Raw genomic sequence first — 27,515 nt, forward strand, 5'->3', positions numbered from 1 at the left:
AACCTACAGAATAGGAGAAAATATTTGCAAATTACATATCTGATAAGAGGTTAAATCCAAAATAAAGAACACATACCCTGGGATCTCACTTATATGTGGAATCTAAAAAACGAAAGAAAATAAACAAAGAACAACACGAAACAAGCTGATAGATAAAGAAAACAGACTGGGGGTTCCCAAAGGCTGGGGGTGGGGGTTGAGAGGTGAGAGAAATGCGTGAAGGGAGTCAAAAAGTTCAAACTTCCAAGTACAAAACAAGTAATTCATGGGGATGTAATATGCAGCATGACAACAGTAGTTAATAATACTGTTTTGCATGCTTGAACGTTGCTAAGAGTAGATCTTTGAAGTTCTCACAGGAAAAAAATTCTGTTACTATGTATGACGATGAATGTTGATTTATTAGGATGATCATTTTGTAATAAATGTAAGAATGGAATCATTATATTATATACCTGAAACTAATATTGTATGTCAGTTATACCTTAATAGTGTTAGCAAACTTAAAGAAAATATGATAAAGAACAAATATATCTTCCAAAGTTCTATGGGAAAAAAATTGAAGCCAGTGACTCAAATCTTATCCAAGGAAATTAGATATTGAATTCTTCTACTGAATTAAATGATGTCTGAAAAGTGAGTTTTAAAGATATTGTTTGTAGCATGGCTATTATTTATTGAAGAACTTGAGATTTCATATTATTTAAATTTTACAGTTAAGCTAACTTCATTTTATCTGATTTATATTAGGAAAATAATTTAGAAACAAAGATGATCAATGCTGGCTTACGATATGGATATGAATATCTGGGCAATTCTCCTAGGCTGGTTATTACTCCACTCACTGACAGATGTTACAGGTAAACTCATTAATTTAAAGATCTAATTTGGAAACAAAACTTTCACTCATCTCTAGATCACTTAATTTTTTTAAGTACTGAAAGGTATCCTCTGTTATCTTTCCTGGACTATTAATTCTTTTCTCAACTTGACCTTCAATTTCTTTCTCTGCTGACTTCTTCCTCTTGGCGCTAGACCTCTCAGCCCTAAGTATTGCTGGGCAGTGCTATTGCTTTTTTACATTGTTAGTTTCTCCTTCCTTCTTGAAACTTTTTGACTGTTCCTTTGGATCATTTGAGGCATCCTGTATTTTCATGTATGAATCGTATTTTCATGTAGTGCTTTGTATCGTGCTTCATGGTTTCCTGAATGTTCTCATCTACTCTTAGACTTTTTGAAAAATTTATTTGTTTATGTATTTGGCTGCACATGGTCTTAGTTGTTGCATGTGGGAGGTTTGATCTTTGTTGTGATGTGAGGACTCTTAGTTGTGGCATGTGGGATCTAGTTCCCTGACCAGGAATTGAACCTGGGGCTATCTGCATTGAGAGCTCAGAGTCTTAGCCACTGGACCACCAGGGAAGTCTCTAGTCTTTAGGCGTTAACAGCCTACATCCTGAAGATCCCCAAACCAGTGCCTCCAGCCAAGGCTTCTCTCCTGTAAGGTTTCACCACACACATACTGGTGGATATCTCCATTATATATCTCATAGGTATTTACATGTACATTATTTTCTGTTGTCCTTCTGAATAATAAAAGGCCTTTATTTTTAACTTCCAGTTTCCATTCACCATATTCCAGATTTGTTAAATACTAAATTAAACTTAATTTTTAAATTTTCTTCCAACTGTAACTAGTTTATTGACTAAATTAGTTTCAGGATGCAAGCAGAAAGCAGTTTTATCCTTTTTTATCACTATTCTTTTAAACTTGCTCTATCAAATATTATCCCCATTTATGGATAAAATATGAGCACTGAAGAATTGATGCTTTTGAACTGTAGTGTTGGAGAAGACTCTTGAGAGTCCCTTGGACTGCAAGGAGGTCCAACCAGTCCATCCTAAAGAAGGTCAGTCCTGGGTGTTCATTGGAAGGACTGATGCTAAAGCTGAAACTCCAATACTTTGGCCACCTCATGCGACAAATTGACTCACTGGAAAAGACTCTGATGCTGGGAGGAGTTGGGGGCAGGAGGAGAAGGGGACGACAGAGAATGAGATGGCTGGTTGGCATCAGCGACTCGATGGACATGAGTTTGATTGAACTCCAGGAGTTGGTGATGGACAGGGAGGCCTGGTGTGCTGTGATTCATGGGGTCGCAAAGAGTCAGACACGATTGAGTGACTGAACTGAACTGATCTGATGGATAAAATCTAGGGTACTCTACTCTTTCTTGGATATTCCCTACTCTTTCTGGTGACTCTAATATGTTATTAGAGTTATTCTTTTCAGGTGTTAAAAGTCCATTTAGGTGTAAAATCAGTTACTATTTTTCATCCTATTTAAAATGTCCCTTCCTCCCAGTTCAAGCTTGATTCAAGATTGTGGCCTGCATTTGGGAAGGTATTGATAAATGTGGTCAATCTTTTGTCATTATGATCCCTGTCCATTGCACCCTCCCCTCAATAGCCCTTCTTTTGGCTTCTCCAGTGTTGAAAGTTGGTAGAGGAGAGGTGAAGGAAAGGGAGAGGGAGGTTTACAGGTGACAGGTGTCTTGGGTAACAACTATCTTTTACTATCTAGTGCCCTCCATGATGGCACAAGTTCAGATGTACCAGATGTCCCAAGGGATGTTTATGTGGATTTTGGGAAGCCCCCAATCATCTGATCCTCTGATCTGTGGAAAATGCCTTCTCTGGCTGGCTTCTGGTGACTTTTGCCTCAGCCTCTACTGAGGTCCACTACACACAGACCCTCTTCCTGGGGTCTTCTCTGATCCTGCGTGGGCCTACCGCACCTGGGCCCATTCAGCTTAACTCAAGGCTGGCTCCCTACCAGTGGGATCTAGATCTTGTCAGATGATACACATGTGTTTTGCCATCAGTAAGAGTGCATCTTTCTTACTGTCCCTGTTTTCTCCTACTCTGCCATCAGCAGAAACTGCAGGCATCCTTTTGACTAAATATTTTAAAGCTCTCAGCTTGGGGGTTTAGTCAAAATTCTAATACAAGCTGATCTCTATTTATATACTGTTACACATTTTTACAACTAATATGTTCGTAGGTTTGCCAAAAATTTTATCATCGTCTTTACTCACCATGGCTTTTTCCTTTGTCTAATTTTTGGTTTTTCTCCTTCTGAAGCAATAATTTTAGTCATTGTTCAAGTGAGGTTCTGAAAGTAGTGAGGTATACCAGTATTTATCTAAAACTGCCTCTTTGCTGTTGTTCAGTTGCTCAGTTATGTCCAACTCTTTGTGACCCCATGGACTGCAGCACGCCAGGCTTCACCATCTCCCGGAGCTTGCTCAAACTCATGTCCATTGAGTTGGTGATGCCATTCAGCCATCTCATCCTCTGTTGTCCCCTTCCTCTCCTGCCTTCAATCTTTCCCAGCATCAGGTTCTTTTCCAATGAGTCGGCTCTTAGTATTGGAGCTTCAACTTCGGCATCAGTCCTTCCAGTGAATATTCAGGACTGATTTCCTTTAGGATTGACTGGTTTGATCTCCTTGCAGTCCAAGGAACTCTCAAGAGTCTTCTCCAATACCACAGTTCAAAACCATCAATTCTTTGGAGCTCAGCCTTCTTTATGGTCCAACTCTCACATAAATACATGACCACTGGAAACACCATAGCTTTGACTATACAGACCTTTGTTGGCAAAGTAATGTCTCTGCTTTTTAATAGGTTTATTGTGGATTTTAATGCGGTATCTAGGTTTGTCATAGCTTTTCTCCCAAGGAGTAAGCATCTTTTAATTTCATCGGTGCAGCCACCATCTGCAGTGATTTTGGAGCCCAAGAAAATATTCTGTCACTGTTTCTGTTGTTTCCCCATCTCTTTGCCATGAAGAGATGGGACCAGATGCCACAGTCTTCATTTTTTTAATGTTGAGTTTTAAGCCAGATTTTCACTCTCCTCTTTCACCTTCATCAAGAGGCTCTTTAGTTCCTCTTTGCTTTCTGCCATAAGGGTGGTGTCATCTGCATATCTGAGGTTATTGATATTTCTCCTGACAATCTTGATTCCAGCTTCACCCAGCCCTATATTTCGCATTCTGTACTCTGCATATAACTTAAAATACCTCTTGCTCTTCTTTTTTTCTTGGTCTTCACTAAATTGTTGTTGTTCAATCTCTCAGTTGTGTCCAACTCTTAGCGACCCCATGGACTGCAGCACACCAGACTTTCCTGTCCTTCACTGTCTCACAGAGTTTGCTCAAACTCATATCCATATCCATTTAGTCGATGATGCCATCCAACCATCTCATTCTCTGTCACCCTCTTTTCCTCCTGCCCTAAGTTTTGCTCAGCATCAGGGTCTTTTCTAATAGATTAGCTAGGTGGAAAACTAGATGAACGGTAATTTCCCCTCAGCTCTCCAAAGATATTATTCTACTGGCATTTATTGCTACTGCTGACTAGTCTGTTATTCTAATTATTAGTATTTTTCCTTTAAAAGTAACTTTCTCTGTTGTAGTTTTTAAGGTTTTCTCTTTATTGTTGATGTTCACTGGATCTTATTAGATGTGAAGGAGTTTTTATTTATCCTACTTGGGACTTTTTCTAGTTAATATCTTTCTTCAATTCTAGCAAATTTTCAGCCATTGTTTTTAGAATTTTGCCTTTTCCCCATTCTCTTCCTTCTTTCTTCTCTGTCTTTAACTTTTCTTATTGTTATCCTCTCTCCCTGGGCTATTTCCTGCTACTTATCTTCTAGTGCATAATTCTGTTTCTGTAAGTTTTCTCTGCTATTTGTTCTATTCACTGAATTTTCAAAAGTTCAGAGATTATATTTTTCATTGCTAGATTTCAAGTTTCCTCTTTTATGAGATTGACTTCCTTTTGTCCTCACAATTGTCTGATGTCTATTGCTTTTTATTTAAAGTCTTCCTAAACCACCAGGATACCAAAGAAGGCAGAGTGCCATAAATATAGTAGCCCTATCAGACCATTGTCCAACTGCATAACTGCCTTTGTCACTGCAAGTCCGATTCTTAATTTTGATCTCTCTTTCTGGATTTAACCGTGAGCTCATTTTGGTAGGATTGTTTCCCCAGGTGGTCTTCCATTTCTCAGTTGTGGAGGTGTCCATGTGGAACCGTTTTGCGTTTATCTCTGTGGAGGGCTCTAGGGTTTTCTCTGGTCCAGAACAAAATTTTAATGTTAATTGCTCAGTTTGGGTTCATATGCCCATCAGTAGCCATTCCCTTCTCCAGCAGATCTTTCCAACCCAGGGATCAAACTGGGGTCTTCTGCATTGCAGGTGGATTCTTTACCAGCTGAGCTACCAGGGAATGGAAATTTTGATGCCACCCTCTATGGATGATGTCATTCATTGACTCTTCTTTGTCTCCTGAGTAGGCTGCTGAAGTAATTTCAGTTCCCATTTACACCCAAGGCAACCTTTCAAATCTTCTGGGTTTAAATAGTGAATCCATTCCAGCTCCTCAGCTTGCTCATTTCTAAGAACTTTTGTTTCTGTGTGGGTATAAATGCACTTGTGTTTATTTACAAATTCCAAACCAATGTGCACCTCTACAACTTTAGCACCTAATTACTTTTCCAGCTATGCATTGCCTCTTCTTTGATAATTTGCTTTTCATTCTCTCAAAAATGGTTCTGTATTTCAAAAGTTATCATTTTTTATGTAACATTTCCATATGCTTGCAGTAGAGTAATTGGATGGTTCAGGATCAACTGAATTCTCCAGAAGTCAGCGTTGAATTTCAAAGGTGAATTTGTTCTGATTTTGTCACATATACAGCTATTCAGAAGTAAAATATAAAACAAAGATTTTCATAGGTTAGTAGGAAGGAAGGAAATTTTGCTGAGGAAGTAGAAAATTTGGCTCTTGATTTAAATTTTTTTTTCTGAATGTATATAAAAATCACATTATTAAACAAAGATTGGATATTTCTTATATTTCAGAACCTTATTTGGAGCCCTTCATCTGCACCTTGGAGGAGCACCTGAGGGGCCAGCTGGCACTGGAAAGACTGAAACTACTAAAGATTTAGCCAAAGCTGTAGCCAAGCAATGTGTTGTTTTCAACTGCTCTGATGGGTTGGACTATCTGGCTCTAGGAAAATTCTTTAAGGTTTGAGTTTACTCCTCATTTATGATATGATAACTTCTCAGAAAGACTTTATAATGAAACATAACTTGATGCAAATAAAAGACTTGCTGTAAGTAGAGTTATAGCAAAAGCTTATTTGAGAAGGAGTTCCACCTCCCTCTCAGATAGTAAAGAATCCACCTGCAACATAGGAGACCCAGGTTCAATCCCTAAGTCAGGAAGATACCCTGGAGAAGGGAATGGCAACCCACTCCAGTATCCTTGCCATAGAATTACATGGACAGAGGAGCCTGGTGGACTGCAATCCTTTGGGTTGCAGAGTGGGACATGACTGAGCTGACTAACACTTTCTACCTACCTCTTCAGTCCTTGTTTTATAAAGGGTCAGTATTCCTGATAGTAATGAATGAGTGGTGTCCCTTCAATACACTGGACAACTAGAAGTTTGAGAACCATTAATTTAAGTGAAAGTCACTCAGTTGTGTCCGAGTCTTTGTGACCCCATAAGTATAGTCCATGGAATTCTCCAGGCCAGAATACTGGAGTGGGCAGTCTTTCTCTTCTCCAGGGGATCTTCCCAACCCAGGAATTGAACCTGGGTCTCCTACATTGCAGGCGGATTCTTTACCAGCTGAGCTATATTGCATCATGTAAATACTGAGTTCTCTAACGACTTCATTATTAATGAATTATGATTCAATAATTTACTTTTATAGACATTCTATTTAATATTTTTGGCGAACTTGAAATCCTTTTGTTTTTTCTTATTCTGAGTCAGACTCCCACTCTTAGAAGTTGGTAAGATTGCAAAAACGGTAGTGAAAGTCCCTGGCTAAGTTCATTGGTGTAACCTCTGAACATCTGGTCATTTTGATGCTTTGTTGCTTTAGTTTGTTGTTCCTTAAAATATTAGGTGGCACAGTTGAACACAAAATTATCCATGTGGGATTATGAGTTCCATTTACTTGTTTTTTTAATTTCTATTTCTGTGTACTTTGCAAATTACAATTTAATGATTCTTTAATCCTTAATTTTCAAAGATATCTCCAGAAAAAGTTAATGTTAAAAAAATACTCAAATCATTTGTGTACCTATGACTGATTTGTGTTGATGTCTGGCAGAAACCAATGCAATATTATAAAGCAATTATCCTTCAATTAAAAATAAATAAATTAAAAAAATTACTAGGCTATCCCACAGTATAAAAACATTATAAATAAAGAACAAATAAATGTGTTTTAGGATAAAAAAACTACTCACACTAACAAAACATAACAACCCTACCCTATGAGTAAACTATTCCTGGCTGAAATATGGCCTAGTCATTTTATAAAAGATTTGGAACATAAGAAGTTTCTATAGTTGTGACACTGAAACAATTAGAATATAGTAAAAGAAAGGAAAATATTATAATAAGTAAAATATGAAGAAAACATTTGAATGGTCAGTAGCTATTTCAGCCATCCTCTATAATGATATACAACCTCACTGTAATGATTATTAAAGAAATAAACAGCAAATCTAAAAGATTCTCTGTGTAGTTTAAATAGCCATTATATTCCTAAATGTTTCAAGAAAATTCTGGTATGCACTAAGTTTTCAAATCTATATAATAATATTCTTAATTCTTTGATATAGATTCATATATTAAAATATTGTTTTGTTATTGATAAGTATTGATTATATGGATAATTTGTATTGGGATCATGCTGAATAATGGGGGTACAAAATTAAAAAGACAGAAATCTTACTAGAACCTCACAATCTGTATAACTCTTTGAAGACGTGAATTCATAAGCATTTGTTCTCTGTGATTTCTAATCCTTTTATTATATCATGTGTTAGATTTCTAAGTCTTAGAGTCTTCACTAAACAATGAAAATGTACTATTCTTTGACATGTGTGGTGTTCATGTTTAATCCAGTGTGTTTGAATAGATGGAACTGTACACAAATCCAAGGTTAGCCACTATTAGATTTGTGGCATTGTACTAAATACTTAACATCTTATGTGACATAGCCTTAGTTTCCTTGTATAAAAGATATATACAAAGTGCCATGCATCATGTCTTGCATATACTAGGTACTCAGTGAAATACACACACATACATATACAACCTAGAGGATGTACATTCAATAATCATTTTTGCACTCAGCTACTCAAGTTTGACTTTCCAGTTTTTCCTATGACCAAATGACACATAGTTACTTTTGAGGTAGCTGTAAGTTAAAATTGCAAGCTGGGGCCTCAGACTGTGTTAGCTGGTCATTAAGGTACTCAGGTTACAGGGTAGTCTCATTGACAACAGGAGTCACCTTATTTAAAGGATTATTACAATCCATTCTATGGAGTCTGTAAGGAAAAAGTGAATAAAATCAACTTGTAACTAAAAAATAAGAAAGGCTTTGAAATTATAGATATACATCTAAATGTCGAAAAATACACAAAGAAAGTAAAAAAAAAATCAATTGGAAAATTTTTCAATCGATCAAAATCTTTATTCATGCAGAATAATGAATTGGTAATAAAAGAGTAAGCTGTCTTTAAAGATAAAGGTGAATAAGCAATTTCCTTGATAGGATATTAAATCCGTGAAGAGATGAGGTGAAAATACAACTTTTCAATGTAATATTCAATCAGATAAAATTGAAAATTTTCATTACTCTTTTCTCCCAGGGACTGTTATCTTGTGGAGCCTGGGCTTGCTTTGATGAGTTTAACAGAATTGATTTGGAAGTGCTGTCTGTGGTTGCTCAACAAATTCTTACTATCCAAAGAGGTAATGGACTAGTTTGTCTCTGCATTGTGTGAAAACAATAGAAATATAAGACATAATGAATGGCATGAGTCACATTTATATGTGGAATTGCTAAGTCATTTCATTCTTGATTACCCACAGGTATTAATGCAGGTGCTGATTTACTAGTGTTTGAAGGAACTGAATTAAAACTTGACCCCACATGTGCTGTCTTTATCACAATGAATCCTGGATATGCTGGACGATCAGAACTGCCTGATAATCTAAAGGTACAGAAAAGACAATTATATAATCTGTTTCCTTTCTGTGATTTACAAAGTTAATATATAAAAAGAACATGCTCTTCTTGAATTTTACATAAAACATTTCCTTTTAGATGTTATATTTTAGGCAGCTGTTTTAGAAAAATTTTAAAGCTTTGATTACCTTTAAAAAATATGTAATTTCCAGAACTTCTATTTTAAAACTGATGATAAGTATAAAAATTAGAAAGCATAGGAAATATTGGGAAAGGTACCCATTCTACTGTTTATTATGTGGTATTCCTCAATATTAAATGTTGAAATCAGACAACTGTGAATACTGGGGGAAGATCTGTACATGTTAATATAATATGGGCATTTTCCTATCTTTATGAACATGATTCAAACTGTAAATAAGTTTATTGAACTGTGTTTACAGTTTGACATTTAGATTGCATTTAGTTTTCCTTCTTTATAGATAATAGTGCAATGGGAAATTTTTACTTAAGGCTTTTCTCTATTTTAAGGTATTTCGTTAGGAGATTGATAGGACCAAGAGCTGTGTTGCTGAATTGCCTTCTAACAGAGTTTGAAACAATTTACATCCCATATCAATTCTCAGTTCTCCTTAATACCTAGCACTGTTTGTTTTCTTGTAAGAACAAAATAGCTAATTGACTAGACTAGAATCTTCATTAAAAAAAAAAAAACTTTGATTATTAGTGAAATATGACCTTTCCCCCATATCTTTGTTAGACCTTTTATATCCTTTTCTGGTGAACTGCAAGTTCATGGCTAGTGCGTGGAGAAAAAATGTTGAATAAAAATACAGTGGTGATTGCAGATCCAAAACCAAGCTTTCTGACTCTAAATCCTACATTCCTTCCATTATTCACATTTTTAGAATGCCAGCTTCTTAGATTAGGTGAGGTATTTTTCTTTTCCACAAAAAAAACTTTTGATTGGACCAACTGCTGCCAAGTATTTTTGTGGTATTTCTATTCCTTGTACTTTTCTTTGCTTGATGTGATGTTTTAGTACATTGCCTTTGTGAAGGAAGGTATGATTTAAAAATGGAAATTGGTAAATCCTCCTTCATCTAAGAAGCATTTTGTGACTTTTTATTCCAATATACATTTGGAAAAAATATACATTCCAATATGCATTGGAAAAAAGCAAAATGGCTGTCTGAGGAGGCCTCACAAATAGCTGTGAGAAGAAGAGAAGTGAAAAGCAAAGGAGAAAAGGAAAGATATACCCACTTGAATGCAGAGTTCCAAAGACTAGCAAGGAGAGATAAGAAAGTCTTCCTCAGTGATCAATGCAAAGAAATAGAGGAAAACAATAGAATGGGAAAGACTAGAGATCTCTTCAAGAAAATTAGAGCTATCAAGGGAACATTTCATGCAAAGATGGGCTCAATAAAGGACAGAAATGGTATGGACCTAACAGAAGCAGAAGATATTAAGAAGAGGTGGGAAGAATACACAGAAGAACTGTACAAAAAAGATCTTCACAACCCAGATAATCACAATGGTGTGATCACTCACCTAGAGCCAGACATCCTGGAATGTGAAGTCAAGTGGGCCTTAGGAAGCATCACTATGAACAAAGCTAGTGGAGGTGATGGAATTCCAGTTGAACTATTTCAAATCCTGAAAGGTGATTCTGTGAAAGTGCTGCACGCAACAGGCCAGCAAATTTGGAAAACTCAGCAGTGGCCACGGGACTGGAAGGGGTCAGTTTTCATTCCAATCCCAAAGAAAGGCAATGATAAAGAATGTTCAAACTACCGCACAATTGCACTCATCTCACACGCTAATAAAGTAATGCTCAAAATTCTCCAAGCCAGGCTTCAGCAATACGTGAACCGTGAACTTCCAGATGTTCAAGCTGGTTTTAGAAAAGGCAGAGGAACCAGAGATCAAATTGCCAACATCCGCTGGATCATGGAGAAAGCAAGAGAGTTCCAGAAAAACATCTATTTCTGCTTTATTGACTCTGCCAATGACTTTGACTGTGTGGATCACAATAAACTGTGGAAAATTCTTAAAGTATTGGGAATACCAGACCACCTGACCTGCCTCTTGAGAAACCTGTATGCAGGTCAGGAAGCAACAGTTAGAACTGGACATGAAACAACAGACTGGTTCCAAATAGGAAAAGGAGTACGTCAATGCTGTATATTTAACTTACATGCTAATTTAACTTACATGCAGAGTACATCATGAGAAACGCTGGGCTGGAGGAAGCACAAGCTGGAGTTAAGAATGCTGGGAGAAATACAATAACCTCAGATATGCAGATGACAGCACCTTTATGGCAGAAAGTGAAGAACTGAAGAGCCTCTTGATGAAAGTGAAAGAGGAGAGTGAAAAAGTTGGCTTAAATCTCAACATTCAGAAAACTAAGATCATGGCATCCAGTCCCATTACTTCATGGCAAATAGATGGGGAAACAGTGGAAACCGTGGCTGACTTTATTTTTCTGGGCTCCAAAATCACTGCAGATGGTGAATGCAGCCATGAAATTAAAAGACGCTTACTCCTTGGAAGGAAAGTTGTGACCAACCTAGACAGCATATTAAAAAGCAGAGACATTACTTTGTCAACAAAGTTCCGTCTATTCAAGGCTATGATTTTTCCCGTGGTCATGTATGGATGTGAGAGTTGGACTATAAAGAAAGCTGAGTTCCAAAGAATTGATGCTTTTGAACTGTGGTGTTAGAGAAGACTCTTGACAGTCCCTTGGACTGCAAGGAGATCCAACCAGTCCATCCTGAAGGAGATCAGTCCTGGGTGTTCATTGGAAGGACTGATGTTGAAGCTGAAACTCCAATCCTTTGGCCACCTATTGCGAAGAACTGACTCATTTGAAAAGACCCTGATGCTGGGAAAGATTGAGGGCAGGAAGAGAAGGGACGTCAGAGGATGAGATGGCTGGATGGCATCACTGACTCAATGGACATGGGTTTAGGTAGACTCTGGGAGTTGGTGATGGACAGAGAGGCCTGGCATGCTGTGGTTCGTGGGTCGCAAAGAGTCGGACTCGACTGAGCGACTGAACTGAACTGATACATTTGGAAGGCTCTTTTGGTCTAATTTTTAAATTCACTCATGTTTTTCTTTTATTCGGTAGGATTGATCTGAATATATAAGTATTCATAAAGGCAAAATATCTGTGAGCACCAAATCATAAAAAATTCGGGCCATTATGGGTTGAGTCTGTTAATGCCCTGTGTGTACTCGTCCTTGTTTTATTTATTGTGCACGTTGAAACAGTGGTGCTTGGAGTAGTTTCTTTCAATTTTAGTCAAAAGCTGTTCTCAAATTCTAATAGCTTTTTGTTGTTTTCATTGTTCCTTTTGTGCAGTCTTCTTGGTTAGAGCTGCGATAAAACATCTCTTTTCAAGTACCTATGGAATTGTCTAAAAATTTGGAAAAATGTCTTAGCCTTAAATGAAAGATATATAGATATAAATATATGGGCTTCCCAGATGGCACTAGTGATAAAGAATCCATCTGCCAATGTAGAAGAAGCAAGAGACACAGGTTCGATCCCTGAGTTGGGAAGATCTCCTGGAGTAGGAAATGGTACCCCACTCCAGTATTCTTGCCTGGAAAATTCCACGGGTTGAGGAGTCTGGCAGTCCGTGGGGCTGCAGAGAGTCAGACATGATTGAATGCCTGGAAACTATCTATTTAAAGCTTACTGAAACTCAGAAAGTGTTTTCATGTCTTCAAGATCATCCTAGAAGCTTCCCTCTTCTTCACCCAGCAATTTCAGCCAGTTACCAAAACCAGTCTTGTAACTCCTGCTGTTCCTGGCCAGTGCTATGGCCATGCCTTGCTCCCACCCCTCTTCAGTATTCTCTTACATGTCTTACTGCAGTGGTTCACCTATCACCGTTGCGATAGCTCTTTCTTTATATATATATATGACGTATATATGTCTCACATATTCTTAAACATATATATATATAACATTTTCTTGTACCAGTCATCAGTTTATGGGCACTTGGGTTGTTTCCATGTCTTGGTTGTTGTAAATAGTGCTGCTGTGAACATTGGGGTGCATTTATCTTCTCAAATTAGAATATTCAATTTTTTCCCCCAGCTGTATGCCCAGGAGTTGGATTGCTGGAGCATATGGCAACTCTATTTTTAGTTTATGGAGTACCTCTATACAGTTTTCTGTGGTGGCTGCACAAATTTACATTCCCACCAACCATGAAGGAGGGTTCCCTTTTCTCCACACCCTCTCCAGCTTTTATTATTTGTAGACCTTTATATGATGATCATTCTGACCACTGTGAGGGGATACCTCACTGTAGTTTTGATTTGTATTTCTTTACTAACTAGAGAAGTTTAGCATCTTTTCTGGAGAAGGAAATGGCAACCCACTCCAGTGTTCTTGCCTGGAGAATCCCAGGGACGGGGGAGCCTGGTGGGCTTCCGTCTATGGGGTCACACAGAGTCGGACACGACTGAAGTGACTTAGCAGTAGCAGCAGCAGCAGCAGCAGCAGCATCTTTTCAGGTGCCTACTGGCCATATGTATGTGTTCTTTGGAGAAATATTTATTTAGATCTTCTGCTCATTTTTTGATTGGGTTGTTTGCTTTTTTGCTGTTGAGTTATATGAGATGTTTGTATATTTTGGAAATTAAGCCCCCATTGGTTGCATTGTTTGCAAATATTTTCTCCCAGTCTATTGGCTGTCTTTCCATTTTGTTTATGATTTCCTTTGCTGTGCAAAAGTTTTTAAGTTTGATTATTCCCATTTGTTCATTTTTGCCTTTATTTCCATTGCCTTGGGAGACTGACTTAAGAAAATATTGGTACAATTTATGTCAGAGAATGTTTTGCCTGTGTTTTCTTCTAGGAGTTCTATGGTATCCTGTCTTATATTTAAGTTTCTAAGCCATTTTGACTTTTTTTTTTCTTTTGGTGTGTGTAAAATGGGAGGGAATGTTATGACTTCTTTGATTTACAAGTGGCTGTCTAACTTTTCCAATACCACTTGCTAAAGAGACTATCTTCTCCATTGTATATTCTTGCCTTCTTTGTCAAAGATTGGCTGTAGCTGTGTGGGTTTACTTCTGGGCTCTCTATTCTGTTCCACTGATATGTCTGTTTTTGTGTCAGTACCCTGCTATTTTGATTAATGGAGCCTTGTAGTATTGTCTGAAGTCTGGTTGGGTATGCCTCCAGCTTTGTTCTTTTTCCTCAGGATTGCTTTGGCAATTCTGAGTCTTCTATGTTCAGTTACTAAGTCATGTCACACTCTTTGTGATATAAATTTTAGGATTTAGTTCTGTGGAAAATGTTATGAGTAATGTGATGGGGATTGCATTAAATTCATAGATTGCTTTGGGTAGTATGGAAAATAGGCATATTCTATATCTTCTGACGTCACAAAGTCAATAACATGATTCATTGTGGCATCCAGCCCTAAAGGCACAAGAAGAAGAAAATGCAAGTGGAAATGGGCTCAGTTTCAGTGACAGAGCCTGGCCTCTGTGACACAAGGCTGCTTTGCATGACAGAAGACAGAAGTAGGGAGCTGAAGGACATGTGAGTGTCTCGGGAGATTTGAGGGAGTCTGGTGTTCCAGAGGTGAACAAGAAGTCAGGGGTTCTTTGAGGGTTTGGTCCTACAGTCAGAAGTATTTGCAAATGCTAACACATTCTGATACATAGCTTTCCTCAGAGTAGGTAGTGTGAAACACTCCATTAGTACAGAGAAAAAAAGTGAAATAGATCCTGAATCCTCCATTTCACTCAAGTAAAACCTAGCTCATTTCTGAACAGGTCACAACATTATGAAATCTGTTTCTAATCTCTAAAGGAAGAAATGGTAACAAGTTACTGCTTGAGATTTTGTTGTTGTTGTTCTTCCAAAAATGTAGTTCTTTGAAAGCTTCCTCTAGGAAGTATTTATAATTCCTTATTATTGCCCTTCTTCCACCCTGTAGGGCAGAGGCAGTAGAATAATTATTCTCAATCATTTATTTCTGCTGAGGTAAACATGGAGGGTAATGCTAACACTGATTACATGTACTGGAATTTATTCAAGTTCTGGCAGTTTACCTGGATATACTTTCCCATTCTTTTTATTTACACTCAAGAAAGTATGCCTGGGGTAAGCCAGAATCCAAATTAATTTTTATAGCACTAAATTACCCTTTCATTTCATGCAAGGATGCTCATACTAAAGGACAGAAATGGCAAGGACCTAACAGAAGCAGATGAGATTAAGAAGAGGTGGCAAGAATACACAGAAGAACTGTACAAAAAATATCTTAATGACCCAGATAACCACTATGGTTTGGTCACTTACTTAGAGCCAGACATCCTGGAGTTTGAGGTCAAGTAGACTTTAGGAAGTGTTATTATGAACAAAGCTAGTGGAGGTGATGGAATTCCAGCTGAGCTATTTCAAATCCTAAAAGATGATACTGTTAAAATGCTTCACTCAGTATGTCAGCAAATTTGGAAAACTCAGCACTGGCTGCAGGACTGGGGAAGGTGAGTTATCATACTGGGACCAAAGAAGGACAATGCCAAAAAATGTTCAAACTACCATATAATTGTGTTCGTTTCACATGCTAGAAGGTAATGCTCAAAATCCTTCAAGCTAGGCTTCAGCAAAATGTGAGCCGAGAACTTTCAGATGTACAAGCTGGGTTTACAAAAGGCAGAGGAACCAGAGATTAAATTGACAACATTTGTTGGGTCATGGAAAAAGCAAGAGAATTCCAGAAAAACACCTGCTTCATTGGCTATGATAAAGCCTTTGACTCTATAGATCACAACAAACTGTGGAAAATTCTTAAAGAATTGGGAATACCAGACCTCCTTACATGTCTCTTGAGAAACCTGTATGCAGGTCAAGAAGCAACAGTTAGAACTGGACACGGAACAATGGGCTGGTTCAAAATTGGGAAAGGTGTATGAGAAGGTTGTTTATTGTCACCCTGCTTTTTTAACTTATACGTAGAGCACATCATGTGAAATACTGGGCTGGATGAAGCACAAGCTGGAATCAAGATTGCTGGGAGAAATACCAGCAACCTCAGATATGTAGTTAATGTCACTCTAGTAGCTGAAAGTGAAGAGGAACTAAAGAGTCTCTTGATGAGGGTGAATGAGGAGAGTGAAAAAACTGACTTAAAACTCAACATTTAAAAAACTAAGATCATGGCATGGCATCCTGTCTCATCACTTCATGGCAAATAGAAGGAAAAGGTGGAAGCAATGACAAGTTTTATTTTCTTGGGCTCCAAAATGAATATGGAGGATGACTGTACCATGAAATTAAAAGACTCCTACTTCTTGGAAGGAAAGTTATGACAACCTCAGTTCAATCCAGTTCAGTTGCTCAGTCGTGCCCAACTCTTTGCGACCCCATAGACTGCAGCACATCAGGCCTCCCTGTCCATCACCAACTCTCGGAGTTTATACAAACTCATGTCCATTGAGTCGGTGATGCCATCCAACCATCTCATCCTCTGTTGTTCCCTTCTCCTCCTGGCTTCAGTCTTTCCCAGCATCAGGGTCTTTTCTAATGAGTCAGTTCTTCGCATCAGGTGGCCAAAGTATTGGAGTTTCAGCTTCAGCATCAGTCCTTCCAATGAGTATTCAGGACTGATTTCCTTTGGGATGGACTGGTTGGATCTCCTTGTAGTCCAAGGGACTCTCAAGAGTCTACTCCAATACCACAGTTCAAAAGCATCAATTCTTTGGCCCTCAGCTTTCTTTATAGTCCAACTCTCACATCCATACACGACTACTAGAAAAACCATAGCTTTGACTAGATGGACCTTTGTTGGTAAGGTAATATCTCTACTTTTTAATATGCTATATCAGTTCAGTTCAGTTCAGTCGCTCAGTCGTGTCCGACTCTCCGCGACCCCATGAATCACAGCACGCCAGGCCTCCCTGTCCATCACCAACGCCCAGAGTACACTCAAACTCATGTCCACAGAGTCGGTGATGCCATCCAGCCATCTCATTCTCCGTTGTCCCCTTCTCCTCCCTCCCCCAACCTTTCCCAGCATCCGAGTCTTTTCCAGTGAGTCAACTCGTCACATGAGTTGGCCAAAGTATTGCAGTTTCAGCTTTAGCATCAGTCCCTCCAATGAACATCCAGGATTGATCTCCTTTAGAATGGACTGGTTGGATCTCCTTGCAGTATAAGGGACTCTCAAGAGTCTTCTCCAACACCACAGTTCAAAAGCATCGATTCTTCAGCGATCAGCCTTCTTCACAGTCCAACTCTCACATCCATACATGACCACGGGAAAAACCATAGCCTTGACTAGACGGACCTTTGTTGGCAAAGTAATGTCTCTGCTTTTTAATATATTATCAAGGTTGGTCATAACTTTCCTTCCAAGGAGCAAGCGTCTTTTAATTTCACGGCTGCAATCAGCATCTGCAGTGATTTTGGAGCCCCCAAAAATAAAGTCTGACACTGTTTCCACTGTTTTTCCATCTACTTCCCATGAAGTGATGGGACCAGATGCCATGATCTTCGTTTTCTGAATGTTGAGCTTCAAGCCAACCTTTTCACTCTCCTCTTTCACTTTCATCAAGAGGCTTTTGAGTTCCTCTTCACTTTCTGCCATAAGGGTAGTGTCATTTGCATATCTGAGGTTATTGATATTTCTCCCAGCAATCTTGATTCCAGCTTGTTAGGAGAGTGAAAAAGTTGACTTAAAACTCAACATTCAGAAAACTAAGATCATGGCATCTGGTCCCATCACTTCATGGCAAATAGATGGGAAAACAGTGGAAACAGTGTCAGACTTTATTTTTTGGGGCTCCAAAATCATTGCAGATGGTGACTGCAGCCATGAAATTAAAAGACACTTGCTCCTTGGAAGAGAAGTTATGACCAACCTAGACAGCATGACAAACCTAGACAGCTTATTAAAAAGCAGAGACATCACCTTGCTGACAAAGGCCCCCTATAGTCAAAGGTATGGTTTCTCCAGTAGTTATGTATGGATGTGAGAGTTGAACCATTAGGAAGCCAGAGTGCCAAAGGACAGCAAGGAGATGAAACCAGTCAATCCCAAAGGAAATCAACCTTGAATATTCATTGGAAGGACTCTTGCTGAAGCTCTGATCCTTTGACCACCTCGTGCAAAGAGCCGACTCACTGGAAAAGACCCTGATGCTGAGAAAGACTGAAGGCAAAAGGAGAAGGGGGAGGCAGTGGATGAGATGGTCAGATAGCATCACTGAGTCAATGGACATGGATTTGAGCAAAGTCTGGGAGATAGTGGAGGACAGAAAAGGCTGGCGTGCTACAGTCCATGAAATTGCAAAGAGTTGGACATGACTTAGTGACTGAACAACAACAAAAGAAAATTTGTATCACCCTAACTTAGCATTGAGCCACTCCAGTACTCTTGCCTAGAAAATCCCATGGATGGAGGAGCCTGGTGAGCTGCAGTCCATGGGGTTGCTAAGGGTCGGACACAACTGAGCAACTTCACTTTCACTTTTTACTTTCACACATTGGAGAAGGCAATGGCAACCCACTCCAGTGTTCTTGCCTGGAGAATCCCAGGGATGGGGGAGCCTGGTGGGCTTCCGTCAATGGGGTCACACAGAGTTGGACATGACTGAAGTGACTTAGCAGCAGCAGCAACAACTTAGCACTGACCAGCTAAACCACTAGTTCATTATTTCATTCTCTATTTTATTGATTATAAAAAAGTTGTTGAGAACCTACCCTTTAAAAGAGGTACTATCTTTATAGTAATTCTCTTGCATTTCCACGCCCCGCCCCAGGTATGTAGTAGTTTTAAGCATGTGCTTAAGCATCTCTGTTACAAATTTTTTATTCATGCTCTATACTTTTAACATTTTATTCTTTCCTTTTTTGAATGCTAAATTTATTGATAAAATAGCAGCGCTAAGACCTCTAGCTAGTAATTAATGTAATGCATTGGAACGATCTTGCTTGATGCAAGTCTTTTATTCTCAATTAAGTGTCATAACAGATCACTAAGGCAAAATGTCCTTATTCTCTACCTGCGTTATGTTTTCGGTAACTTAGCTAGTTCCCAAAAGGTATTTATAACCTGTCTGAATGTGACTGTCATTCTGTACAATTATTATTCATTATTTGAATATGATTGTCATTTTATGTAACACTGTTGTTCTCCTGCTTTAGTATAAGAAAACCATGTTTTCATGCTTCAGCTATTGAAATAAGTCCTGATAGAGACTCACCTTTTAAAGTTAAATTTTCTTATTCTTTCCAGATATATTCAGTTTTCTATTTGCCTTCCATCACACAACATTTGTCCCACAACATTTAAAGTACCATGAGGAAGAATTATCTTAGAATTAGGAAAATGAATTTATCTCTAACAATAATTGTCCCGTACTTGTTTTCAGCTTTTTTCCCTTTATTGTGCTTGAACTGACATGGTGACTGAAGATGCAAAAAGGTTAAAAAATATCTCAGAATTCATCACTTATGTAACATACCCTTCTTATTAGGAGTTACCTTAATCAATTAGATATCTAGAGATCTTCACTTAAAGCACAGTCCCCCAACACCAGCCACTTTCTAACAGCTCCAATGAGAAACCCAACATCTCAGCAGAGTCTGATGCTTTTTCCCTGTTACATGTCACTTTTTACAAAGGAATAGAACAAAATGGATACTTAATACTTAAGTAAGTTAATAATTCACCAAAGTCTTAGGTATGACAGAAATTTGAAGTGTTCTCAAAGCATAATTTCAGAAAAAATATTTAGATAAAAAGTTAATGGTTTCTTCATTCTATAACAATAACAAGAAGTTACATTTTAAAATGTTTTATCTATAGGATATGGATATTATAACAATATTATTGCAAAAAAGCTATAACATTGTAGCATGCTATAAAGAGTTGAGCTTTCTTCATGATGGTTTGTTTAGAAAAGCACCTTTTCTCCACTGCCATAGGCACTCTTTCGGACAGTAGCAATGATGGTGCCTGACTACGCTATGATTGCTGAAATCGTCCTGTACTCCTGTGGCTTTGTTACAGCTCGGCCACTGTCAGTGAAGATTGTGGCTACATATCGCCTGTGTTCAGAGCAGTTGTCATCACAGCATCACTATGACTATGGAATGAGAGCCGTGAAGTCAGTGCTTACCGCTGCCGGGAATCTAAAGGTAGAAAACTCAAGTAACTTCTTACGCATTCATTTCCTGTTTGTAAATCTCAGGACCATGTGTCTTTACAGAGCTCCAATAACTGATTGGTTCTATCAACTGGAAAAAAAAGTTCCCTATTGTACTAAAATAATTGATCATTTGCACACATCAAAAAGGACATTTTATGATTTGTAAAACTTAGCCATGTGATTAGTGATTTGAGTTCCATCCCACAGTTTTAATTATATGAAACTGAGTACTACTGAGGAATAAAATTTCTCCTTGATGCTGAGAAATAATTTGAAAGCATTTAGTCTATGTGAACATATGTAACTTTAAAAGAAACAATGTATATATAATTATATGTACAAAATCCCTAGACATTATTATTTAATATAATTATACACTTGCAGCCAACTGTAGACTAGCAGTAATGGATTTGCAAGGTGCAATGTTAAAAAATCCACCTGCCAAGGCAGGAGACACAAGAGACGCAAGTTCTACCTCTGGGTCGGGAAGATCCCCTGGAGTAGGAAATGGCAACCTACTTCAGTATTCTTTCCTGGAAAATTCCATGGAGAGAGGAGCCTGGTGGGCTGGAGTCCAGGGGGTTGCAAAGGTCAGACATGACTGAGCATGCACACACGCATACAACCAGTAATGGATTTGCAGAATAATGTGTGCATTTTAAGATGATATGAATCATAACTATATTGATAAAAAGTCCAAATATTTTAAGATTTGGGTAACTTTTCATTGGAAGTATTTTGTAGAAACATAAAGTATAACTGTTCTTTTTTCTTTATGAAAGTAAGCAAGATAGGTCATCTGTGCTGTCGCTTCGGTTGTGTCCAACTCTTTGAGACCCTATGGACTGTAGCCTGCCAGGCTCCTCTGTCCATGGGATTAATTAACAGCAAAATGCAAACTTTGACCTTGTAGCTTATAAAAATTTTCCTGTTCATGACTGTGGGAGATTTTAAAATATATTCTGTGTGATTAAAAGCAATGGCATGCATTTTTGATGTTCCCAAGGATTCTGATATATAGTGGTAATATTCTATTTCACATTTGTCTAATGTGACTTCAAGTCATTATTTTTAGTAATAAACAAATGCAACTAGAAGCAACAATTTGTATTAACCTGACATGTCATGATTGCATTATGGTCAGATAATGGGAAAGATAATGCTTTGTCCTACTGTATGTCATCACTGACATCTTGACTGTGGAATTGAACTATTAAAGTTAAGCAGCAAATGAATTCTGCAAATGAATCCTATCATTCTTTGTCAAAAGCTAATTTAGAATTGTTGAATGTGTTGGCTTGAATAGTTTGAAGTTTGTTTCTATTTTATCAGGAAACAATTTAAATGTGTGTTTTAAGATGATAGCCTTTCAACAAAACAGACTTCTGACACTTCATAATTGATGTGTGGTTAGGTTGATGCAAAGACAAAGTCCATATTAGCAGAGCTAGCTTTAGGTTTGGGAGCTCTGGTAATTCAGAGACAGCAGGGCTTAACTGCCAGGCATTATTGACTTTGAAAAAGTCCAGTTAAGTAGGAGCATGGAATTTACTAGAAACATTCCAGAGAGCAGGATGAGGGTTCTGGAAACCTAAACTGATGGTGGTGGGAATAGCTTTGGTGTGAAATTTTGAGTGAAGTATAGAAGTGGAGAGAAACATTTTTGAGTTCAGATTTTTTTGTGAATTACATGAACCATCTTATGGGCATGAACAACAAATTGAGTTCAGCCAGGTTTTTAGTAAACCCTGGGTTTACCACAAGTGTTTGGAATTTAATATATATTTTCTGAAATACCCTCTACTCAAGTGTCAGTGCGTTAACCAGCCCTCTCCACGCTGCCAGGGGAACACACTGGTACCAAGTGTGCAGTCAGGAGGTGGCGTGCCACCCTGCCCTCCCACTTATGGTCAGGTGGCTTGTTCCCAAAACTTTCTGAAGCCAGTTGGATATGTTATTGTTGTTATGTCCTTTAATTAATTGTCAGTGAAACTGATGGTTGCTGCTGCTGCTGCGTCACTTCAGTCGTGTCTGACTCTGTGTGACCCCATAGACGGAAGCCCACTAGGCTCCCCCATCCCTGGGATTCTCCAGGCAAGAACACTGGAGTGGGTTGCCATTTCCTTCTCCAATGTGTGAAAGTGAAAAGTGAAAGTGAAGTCGCTCAGTCGTGTCTGACCCTTAGCGACCCCACGGACTGCAGCCTACCAGGCTCCTCCATCCATGGGATTTTCTAGGCAATAGTACTGGAGTGGCTTGCCATTGCCTTCTCCAGAAACTGATGGTATATGAGCATAAAAAGAAGAGGTTAGTTTTTATGAACACTGAGTTCCTTGTTTAAGAAAGACTGAGTAAAGATGAAATGCTAAAATGTTTACTTGGAATTAGGTGTGGATAAGAAAAGTAAGACTGAAAAAGAACAATTCATGAGGATGCTACATTTAGATTGTCTCCTAAGTATCTTTGAAAAGAATGATTATCTTTAAAAAACAGAAACAACAAAACATAGAAAAACTCGAGTGATGATTCATTATTGTTTTTGGTTTTGTTTTGTGCAAGAAAAATTGTGCAGAACTCCACCCTCAGAGAAAAAGCATCAAAAATATGGCCAAATGAGTGAATATTTATATGTTTTAACTTTAAATCTTTTAATGAGTCTGCATTTTTAATGATTATTTGCACTTTATCAACTGACTGCTGGTTTTGAATGCATCGGACAAGCAAGGTCTTTCCCAGGATATAAGCAATGGCAACTCCCAAACTCTTTGAAAATCATGACCAATAGCTTTTTACCCAGAGCATCTGTGAAAAGGCAGTTAGTTCAACTTAGAATTTCATTATAAACTAAATAAAATTCAACCAGTGTAATCATCAGTTTCTAAAATTAATAACAGTGCAGTGAAATGAAAATAAATAACATCTTTGCATGGGTTGAATGCCCTCTGGGGCCTGGGGGCCTGTGTGTATGAACATGCATGGAGTGCAGTTAACAGATGCAGATGTCATCATGAGTACATTTTCTTTCAGCTGAAATATCCAAATGAAAATGAAGAAATTCTGCTGCTTAGATCTATTATTGATGTAAATTTGCCAAAATTTTTATCCCATGATTTACCACTCTTTGAGGTAAGAACATTTTTTACTCTAATGTATCAAAACTCTTCTAATAATGTATTTATCAAGTGTCCAAGTTTTCAAGTCCCATTGAGAAACTTCCACTGTAGAGAACAGAGAAACATAGGTCACTCCATGTTTTATTTAAAATGTATTTAGCTAGCTTTGTTGTTACAAGTAACTTTTAACAACTTTGGATTTTTTTAAGTAGTGCTTTTTTTCCTACTGCAGAATATAAGCACACAAAAGTCACAGAATGTTTGCTTGTAAATTTCACTAGGAAATAGAATCCATGGAGGAAAGTAATTGGTCAAACACACCACTGAATCCCTTACACAGAGGGATACTTTGCAAATGTTTGTCAAAATTAATGATCGAAGAAGTAACAAATAAGCTTAATTTCTTCAAAACAGTGCAGTGGCTTTTATGAAATTGGTTTTTTCTTCAGGATAATTTAAGAACTAGGTTTAATAATATTGTTATATTTTAAAAATTAGATTATAAGTAATTGTAAAGAATTATTAGAGTGATGGTTACAGTTCCTGTATTGTCCTGTGATGTCATTGTTTTTCTTTCCCATTCTCAGTAGAAGTGACTGGGGGTGGTGGATAGTGGGCTGCTGACACATGGTAGAGTTACTCTGTCTTAGCTTCCAACGTGTAGAGACTGAGGTCAGAAGACTCTCATAGGGAGGAGAGAAGTGACACTGCCACTGTGGTGTGCTCCAGTGCCCTTAGCTATCCATAGGAACAATGTTTCATCATTCTGAAAGAAGCTCCCATTAGTATTTGGAATTGACAGTGCAAATATTTTAAAGATCAAGTTTTCAGGGAACTGGTTCAAAATTTCTTGTTAAAAATTTCCCTCAGTTTCCTTGGTACTAGTACACTGTACAGATTTTCCAGAAATAAATATAAGTAAAGCTATATTTATTTTTATGAAATAGAGGTATATCTCTTTTAGATGTATTATCCTATAGCTGTGTATTCATTCAGCAAATATTTCTTGAGCAATATGTCACAAATGGAGCATAACTGGCATTTTCAAATAGGACAGTTCCCTGTTGTGAGAGACTGTCCCATACACTACAAACTGTTGGCATCCCTGGTCCCCAGTGTCTCTGGACTTTCACAGTAATACAACTGGAAGGACAACTCCATGCATTCCCAACTCTCTACCTGGCAGAGAGGAACTGGTGAAAGGAACTGGTCTTGATTGAGAACCACTCATAATTTGAACAGTCTGAGAAGATATTTTTGTTTACTTAGCAAACACTATGTATTTACAAATGGACCAGGCCCTGTTCTAGGAGTTTTATGAATAATTACTCCTAAGAACTGGTGGCTCAGATGATAAAGAATCTGCCTGTGATGTAGGAGACCTGGGTTCAATTCTTGGGTCAGTAAGATCCCCTGGAGAAGGGCATGGCTACCAAGCCAGGCTTCAGCAATACATGAACCGTGAACTTCCAGATGTACAAGCTGGTTTTAGAAAAGGCAGAGGAATCAGAGATCAAATTGCCAGCATTCACTGGATCATCAAAAAAGAGTTCCAGAAAAGCTTCTATTTCTGCTTTATTGACTATGCCAAAGCCTTTGACTGTGTGGATCACAGTAAACTGTGGAAAATTCTTCAAGAGATGGGAAACCAGACCACCTGACCTGACTCTTGAGAAACCTGTATGCAGGTCAGAAAGCAACAATTAGAAATAGACATGGGACAACAAATAGGAAAAGGAGTATGTCAAGGCTGTATATTGTCACCTTGCTTATTTAACTTATATGCAGATTACATCATGAGAAACGCTGGACTGGAGGAAGCACAAGCTGGAATCAAGATTGCTGGGAGAAATATCAATAACCTCAGATATGCAGGTGACACCACTCTTATGGCAGAAAGTGAAGAAGAACGAAAGAGCCTCTCGATGAAAGTGAAAGAGGAGAGTGAATAAGTTAGCTTAAAGCTCAACATTCAGAAAACTAAGATCATGGCATCCGGTCCCATCAAAGTCAAGTGAAGTTGCTCAGTCATGTCTGACTCTTTGCAACCCCATGGACTGTAGCCCACCAGGCTCCTCCACCCATGGAATTTTCTAGGCAAGAATACTGGAATGGGTTGCCATTTCCTTCTCCAGGGGATCTTCCAAACCCGGGGATCGAACCCGGGTCTCCTGCATTGCAGGCAGATGCTTTACCATCTGAGCCACCAGGAAATTCCAACACTTCATGGCAAATAGATGAGGAAACAGTGGCTGACTTTATTTTGGGGGGCTCCAAAATCACTGCAGACAGTGATTGTAGCCATGAAATTAAAAGACGCTTCCTGCTTGGAAGGAAAGTTATGACCAACCTAGACAGCATATTAAAAAGCAGAGACATTCCTTTGTCAACAAAGGTCCATCTAGTCAAGGCTATGGTTTTTCCAGTGGTCATGTATGGATGTGAGAGTTGGACTATAAAGAAAGCTGAGCGCAGAAGAATTGATGCTTTTGAACTGTAGTGTTAGAGAAGACTCTTGAGAGTCCCTTGGACTTCAAAGAGATCCAACCATTCCATCCTAAAAGGAGATAAGTCCCAGGTGTTCATTGGAAGGACTGATGTTGAAGCTGAAACTCCAATATTTTGGCCACCTGATGAGAAGAGCTGACTCATTTGAAAAGACCCTGATACTAGGAAAGATTGAGGGCAGGAGGAGAAGGGGAGGACAGAGGATGATGAGATGGTTGGATGGCATCACTGACTCAGTGGACATGGATTTGGGTAAACTCCAGGAGTTGGTGATGGACAGGGAGGCCTGTCATGCTGCAGTTCATGGGGTTGCAAAGAGTTGGACATGACTGAGCAACTGAACTGAACTGAATCCACTCCAGTATTCTTGCCTGGAGAATCCCCTGGACAGAGGAGCCTGGCGAGATATAGTCCATAGGGTCACAAAGAGTTGGACACTACTGAGTGACTAACAAGCCCCCAGTAGGACAGGTGCTATCATTATCTCTTTTACCCATGGATGAAGGAGGCTGGTGGGCTACAGTCCATGGGGTCAGTAAGAGTCGGACACGACTGAGTGACTTCACTTTCACTTTTCACTTTCATGCTTTGGAGAAGGAAATGGCAACCCACTCCAGTGTTCTTGCCTTGAGAAAAGCGGGAAAGCCTGGCGGGCTGCCATCTATGGGGTTGCACAGAGTCGGGCACGACTGAAGCGACTTAGCAGCAGCAGCACAGATGGTGTAACTGAAGTACAGAGTTGATAAGTTACTTGGGGTCTTGGCCAGTACATGACAGAAAGAGAATTGCAGCCACTCAGCCAGGCTGCATCCTACTGCATTATCTTTGTCTCTCCTTTGCCCAGAGGAAACTTACTGCTCTGAACTGGACTCAGTTTCTCTGTAACAGCATTTAAAGAATTAAATTTAAGAGTGGTTAAACTGAAAATTTGTCAATTCTAAGGTATAACTTGAATGCATGCTTTCATGTTAAGCTCTTCAGAATTTTCACTTTCACTTTCAGAGTGAAACCTTCTCACATAGGTTGCTGTGAAGTGAAATGAACGTCGCTCAGTTGTGTCTGACTCTTTGCGACCCCATGGACTGGGGTCTCCAGGCCAGACGTGAATTCCCTGGACATGAATTTTCCAGGCCAGAATACTGGAGTGGGTTGCCATTCCCTTCTCCAAGGGAATCTTTCTAACCCAGGAATCGAACCCAGGTCTCCCACACTGCAGGCAGATTCTTTACCAACTGAGCCACCAGGGAAGCCCTAATTTGCTATAATGCTTATGAAATAGCCTTAGTGGTTTATAAAGGAATGTTTCTTAGACCTTGAAAGTGACTTTATATTTTCATATAAACTATATGTGGAATTATAATTCTTTCCAATCCTATATTATGTGATTATATTATTTTTCTAAAGCTTCAATAACAGAGCACCACAAATTTGGTGGCTTAAAACAACAGAAATTTATTTTCTCACAGTTCTAGAGGATAAAAGTCTGAAATAAGCTGTTGGTTACCTCTGAAAGAAGGTAAAGATTCTTTAGGAAAGAACCCTTTCTTGCTTTTTCTTAGCTTCTAGTGGCTACTGACGATCTTTAATGTTCCTTGGATTGTCATTGGCAGTTCCCTGGT

At 38.6% G+C, this 27,515-nt stretch overlaps 1 protein-coding gene across 1 annotated transcript in view; it reads left to right on the plus strand.

Annotated features, from left to right (window-relative positions):
• The window catches only part of DNAH7 (dynein axonemal heavy chain 7), a 301,053-nt gene that overhangs the window by 117,561 nt on the left and 155,977 nt on the right, over positions 1-27,515 (plus strand). Inside the window, exons 24-29 of the mRNA XM_055397140.2 lie at positions 751-860; positions 5,933-6,101; positions 8,757-8,859; positions 8,980-9,107; positions 20,052-20,264; positions 23,303-23,401. Coding sequence (XP_055253115.2) covers positions 751-860; positions 5,933-6,101; positions 8,757-8,859; positions 8,980-9,107; positions 20,052-20,264; positions 23,303-23,401 — 822 coding nt within the window. The remainder of the gene's footprint in view (positions 1-750; positions 861-5,932; positions 6,102-8,756; positions 8,860-8,979; positions 9,108-20,051; positions 20,265-23,302; positions 23,402-27,515) is intronic.

This window comes from Moschus berezovskii, chromosome 2 (genome assembly GCF_049115385.1).
Source record: "Moschus berezovskii isolate FMDL1 chromosome 2, NW_MosBer_1.0, whole genome shotgun sequence".
Classification (NCBI taxonomy): domain Eukaryota; kingdom Metazoa; phylum Chordata; class Mammalia; order Artiodactyla; family Moschidae; genus Moschus; species Moschus berezovskii.